The 5,069-nt window shown below is 39.2% G+C and overlaps 1 protein-coding gene across 2 annotated transcripts; it reads left to right on the top strand.

Annotated features, from left to right (window-relative positions):
• Positions 1 to 2,890: 2,890 nt before the first annotated feature.
• LOC124182983 (THAP domain-containing protein 1-like) lies at positions 2,891 to 4,423 on the top strand. 2 transcript variants are annotated; one of them, XM_046570877.1, is made up of 5 exons: positions 2,891 to 2,934; positions 3,034 to 3,115; positions 3,332 to 3,574; positions 3,642 to 3,817; positions 4,021 to 4,423. In XM_046570877.1, exons 2-5 carry the CDS (start codon positions 3,054 to 3,056, stop codon positions 4,116 to 4,118), a joined length of 579 nt encoding a protein of 192 aa, XP_046426833.1. In that variant the 5' UTR covers positions 2,891 to 2,934; positions 3,034 to 3,053; the 3' UTR covers positions 4,119 to 4,423. The 2 variants fall into 2 exon arrangements, 1 of the variants encoding a protein (XP_046426833.1); XR_006870896.1 differs by lacking the exons at positions 2,891 to 2,934; positions 4,021 to 4,423 and having other exon boundaries at positions 2,941 to 3,224; positions 3,642 to 3,769.
• The last annotated feature ends 646 nt before the right edge of the window (positions 4,424 to 5,069 follow it).

Raw genomic sequence — 5,069 nt, 5'->3', positions numbered from 1 at the left:
CCGATGATTTGATTAACCGATTAACGTGTGTCTGATTTATTTTACTTCGGATCAGCTCCGAAACGACGAACTGTTTTTCGTAACAACACCGACAGCAGTTGCCCACAGGTAACGGTGAGCTCCTATGGACATTTTCTGACGGTTGCGATTGGTATTGCGTCGGCTGCTCAATCAGACGGTAACTGTCAGCCAAGGAGCATTAAAGAGAAGCACAATCTCTGACTACGAATATTGGTGCCTTTTTTCATATAGCATCCAGGTAGCGTTCCGATCGCTCAAGACCCTCCACGTTCGGCATAGCGGCCATGTTGAAGACAATTTGCAAATGACGGTTTCCGCGTTGGCGTTAGAGGTACGGAGCCACGGAACATTAAAGGTATATATTAACCGTCAGTCGTCTACGTCACAGTCCAATTTTAGTAGATGATTTTCAGCAAGTTTCTCTTGCGTGGACCATTATGTTCAATTTGGTTGGTTTTATATATCAATCGCGTAGACTTCATTTCCGGGTTTGTATTTTCCGCCTACCACCGATATTAGGGGTCCAGACCGATTACAGCGCTACCCACCGGCAGATTTTTTTGGAACCACTTTTCGACTCGATATCCAACCAAGATAATGCTCCTCTTTAATGTTCCGTGGTCAGGAGCAGCTAATAGAAAACGGTCTGCGAGAGCAGGCCAAAAATGTATCCACCTAATAGAAAGAGACAGATAACAGTACGGGACTATTCGTGTCTTTGTTCAGCTATGTTTATGAGATATTCAGTCAATAGAGGTCTTATCAAGAGACAGCGATTGCGCCAATGAAGTCAACGCTAACAGTGCTCTACCTCGCTTGCACAATGGTGCACATGTTATGTGCATTGCTTAGGCGGGAATACGCGGTCCGTTCTCTATGTCGATGAGTTTGACAGTATGCGCTCGTAGAGCGTCGATTATCCCAGACGTCAATTATCCGAATGATGATTTGGTTTAAACGAAACGTCAATTATCCGAAAGATTATTTAGTCCCTGGTTTTTCGAATAACAGGCCGAGCTTTCGTTGTGAAATAGAGGAAAATTGTGGACTTTTTTACAAAGAAGTAAGCATAAACCTGCCACTTAAAAAATTTTTAATATTAGTATAGACACTTTTTTTTCAATACGTATATTTTATACACTATATGTTCTATTACATAAGCCTTCAAATTTTACACAGGTGTTACACTAGGGGTGCGTTCGTGGAGCACCCTTCAAGTGCTTTAAGCATTTTCTGCCGTTTGACTTGTCGCTCACAGCGATCGTAAGCGTTAGCATGGACACTCGGAATCACGGAACTGGAACGCTTATAAATGCTGACTCTGGCGAGGTGGGGCAGTGTGAGCGTTACGGTCAATTTACAACGCCAAATCGAACGGCGTGAGCGTTAGCGAACATAAGCGCGCTAGTCCCTAGTCGAACGGGTCCGTAAGCGTTAGCGCTCAAAGCGCGTAGGCGTGCTCCACGAACGCACCCTAGACAGTTGTGTTGGCAATGCAGAGAAACCTACAGCGCCATAGTGGGCCGTTTTTCATCTAGTTCCGGTACAGTCTCGCGGTAAAATCCTTTAGCCTTTTGCATTTAAACTTTAATACAACGTTACTCTGCCCAAAAGTTCAGCGAGCTTAAACTCCATTGTGTCATATTAAGTTTAAGATCTTACACTGTGTAACTCCGTTTTTGTGACTTTTAAATATCGAACTTATAAAATAAACCAAAGTTATTAAAGTATCCAAATATATTAGAGTCAGTTATTCCGCTAAAACCTCTCACCAATTTACGCTGCAAGTCATCATATCCAGATTATTCTCAATAGTTAAGCCAATTAATTAAATCTTTCATCCAATAATTACTCCTTCCTCGGTTCGTTCGATTAGAGCGACAGAATGCCCGTTGTCCGGTGTATTTCAATACTTAATCGGTAATTGGTGACCCAAACTACTGATGTGAGTCTAGCTGTAGCTGCGTGTGAATGTTTCCGGTGTCTAACATCTGGAGATTTCCACTAGGTACCGTTCTGACGTCACACTCGGCCCACTATAGCCCTGTAGGTTTCTCTGTGTTGCCAACATAACTGACTAGTGTAAAAAATTAGCCGTCCTAGATTCATTGTTCCCAAGTGTACATAAATACCATAGACTTATAAAGATAGACTGAGCACTTTTATGAGCCGCTTGAAGCAAACATCTGAAGGACAGAAATATGTCGGGGACTCCTTTCTCTCTCTGACGATATTTCTGGCGGGGATCGAGGCGGTAGAGGAGAATGAGGCGAAATTATTCGCCTATATCTATAGCTGTTCCACTTCCACTGCTCCGTTGTCTCCCACCATGACGCCGATTGAAAAGAGAGAGCAGTACTCCCGGTATTTCTCTGTCCTTTATATGTAATTATCAGTGCCTCTTATAGGAGCGCTCAGTCTATCTTTACAAGTCTATGATAAATACATAAACCTTCAAAGGAAGTGACACATTGTTGTTTATAGCATGCTTGTGGGCACGTGATGCCCCTGGTGGATTTCAGCCGTACTACTTCAAAACTATCTCAGTAGCGGGATTCCGTAACTCTCTAGCACTGATATATATTGTAACGATTTGGGCGTTACGTTAATAAAATATGGATCCGTGAGTTTACTTATTATCAAATCAAAGGCGTGAATAAAAATATCGTGATAAATGCTTTTAATGCAATATACGTGTTTCTTGTTTAAAGTCTGAAACAAGACTGTTTTTACAATAATATCGGTTGGCGCAGCAACCTTATTCTTTTTTAAAGACATAAGAGGTTTATAAACGTCTTTTATCTATGCTGACTACTAGATCATTAAAGAGGGGGCAAAACGGGTGATTTCACCCTTTGTAACAATATATACACTGGATTGGATTAAGCGTGGTGCCGTCACGCCAATTGAACGGTAGCCATTTTGTACAGATTCTTGTCACTTCAGATATATATATATATATATACGTGATATATGTATGTGTATATAATCGATTGCGATGGAAAATTACAGTAACAATTATTGAGGTAACAATGAGTACCTGCGTTTTTTGCAAAACAAAGCAATCAAAATATTGTGGGCGATCATTTCACAAGTGAGTATACAACGCTGAAGCGTTCTGCAAATGATAACTTGCAGAGGTTATGTCAGCATACGAAGTATTTACTAATTATATTTAACGAGTATTATAACGTACGAATCGTGTCAGTAAAAATTCACAATATTTGAATTATGAACCGATCTTATTATAATTGAAATTGAAAACTCGGGTATTATTGACTCAGGGATTAAATTATAATTCGATATGTAGATTTCCCGTGAAAGATGTGTTGCGCCTTCAGCAGTGGTTAAAAAAAATGAAGAGGAAGGACTGGAAGCCAAACCGAAATAGCACATTGTGTTCAGCTCATTTTACAAATGACTGCTTTGATAGGACAGGATTCCTAATTACAATGAAAAAGAACAGTGTACCAACTATATTTGACAACCCAAAATCAGAGTGTTCATGTTGTCACCGATTAAGGGTATATGGACGTGGCTATTCATTCTTCAAGTAAGTACCGTTACTCAATGCAACATAACGTGTGAATTAATAAATTTAAACTTTGCTAGTTATGTAGGTTCCCATTGGATGAACCTGATATTATGAAGCAGTGGATCGCAAATATAAACATTGGACCGCGGTCTCCATCAGGTGATAGCTTTCTGTGTTCCGACCATTTTGAACCCTCTTGCTTTCAGAAGAAAAGTAAAAATTATATAACTTTACGAAAAGGCAGTATCGCAACGTTATTTGGTAAGATCTGACACTATTAATCCCTTTTAGGTCAGAGAAAACTCAGTGTGCATAAAGACACGTTGATGTGATGCACTATTGCGTCAATGCCGTCGAAGCGGTCAATTACCTACAGATTATAAAGTGCTCTGTTACAGAAAAATCGTGTGTGACACATTTCTGTGTATTTCCATTGTCGTTATTTATTAGTAACTTATCTGTAGGTGAAAACTTGCAGCAGACCGAATCACAGGATGAATCCGATCGGCCCACCACAGTGAATGTAACCAAATTACATGAGCACCTACACATTTGTACCTGATTTGCATGCTCAGATATGTACATCTTTTTTATTTTCTTTTGATTGTGCTTGTAACTTTTTCTCCATGTGAATGGATTGTGGATTGATACTACTAATTATATTACGGTTGTGGTTTATCGCACGCAACTCTATAAAAATTCCTTAACGTTTGCAAGGAATGTTTTATTCTCCATATTTTTGAATAAAGTTTTTACTCACCCGATTCGATATAATTTAATTCAAAACTTTTTTTACATGTCTTAAGCTCCACTTTGATGATCAATGGATGGTAAATGGATTCTCTAACGGTTGAATTAGTGTTTTACAAATTTTGAATAATCCATATGGAATTCAGCCCACCATAGGATAAAAGATAATGGACGGAAACTTCTCAGAATTGAGGACTTCTTTTGAAAATAAAGAAAAATCATGCTTAAATACAAGTTTTTCGTCATATTATTTAATGATCTTTTACATCATATAATTGTAAATAATAATATACCTTCGAAAAAATGATTCGTTCTTCATTTAATGTATCAAACATTATTTTACTCGTCAAAAACTTTTTTGTGTGACGAATATATCGTTAGATCTAAATAGCATATATTACGCAGTTCAAATCTAGCGCGCATTTTGTGACAACTTTCTGTACAAGATGGCGGAAATTAAATTGTTCAATTGGACGCACGAGCTTACACGTAGAGTATACGGTAATATCCAATCCAGTGTATATATATATCAGTGCTCTCTAGCGACGATTATCGCTATCGTTAACGCTGCCTATCGACAATTGTCGCTAGTGGTGATTCTGTACGACGCGGTTAACGATATTTGTCGCTGGTTCGAATCGTTAGGTTACGATGATTGTCGGTATGCTAGCGATGGATATGGAAGTCTCGCTAAGGCGTAACGATAATCAGTGACACAGTGGACGATAGTTTGGTGCAACAACGTATCAATGTGTTGCGCGTG

The sequence above is a fragment of the Neodiprion fabricii genome, chromosome 5, assembly GCF_021155785.1.
Source record: "Neodiprion fabricii isolate iyNeoFabr1 chromosome 5, iyNeoFabr1.1, whole genome shotgun sequence".
Taxonomy (NCBI): Eukaryota; Metazoa; Arthropoda; class Insecta; order Hymenoptera; family Diprionidae; genus Neodiprion; species Neodiprion fabricii.
The sequence above is the reverse complement of the archived record's forward strand: the minus strand, read 5'-3'. Positions and strand labels throughout refer to the sequence as shown.

What these genes read in the sequence shown, in the direction of transcription:
- LOC124182983 (XM_046570877.1), top strand. Translation starts at nt 3,054, where the DNA reads ATGAGTACCTGCGTTTTTTGCAAAACAAAGCAATCAAAATATTGTGGG. An exon ending in TGTGGGCGATCATTTCACAA is followed by an intron (nt 3,116 to 3,331) that starts GTGAGTATACAA and finishes TTCGATATGTAG; the next exon opens with ATTTCCCGTGAAAGATGTGT. An exon ending in CAGTATCGCAACGTTATTTG is followed by an intron (nt 3,818 to 4,020) that starts GTAAGATCTGAC and finishes ACTTATCTGTAG; the next exon opens with GTGAAAACTTGCAGCAGACC.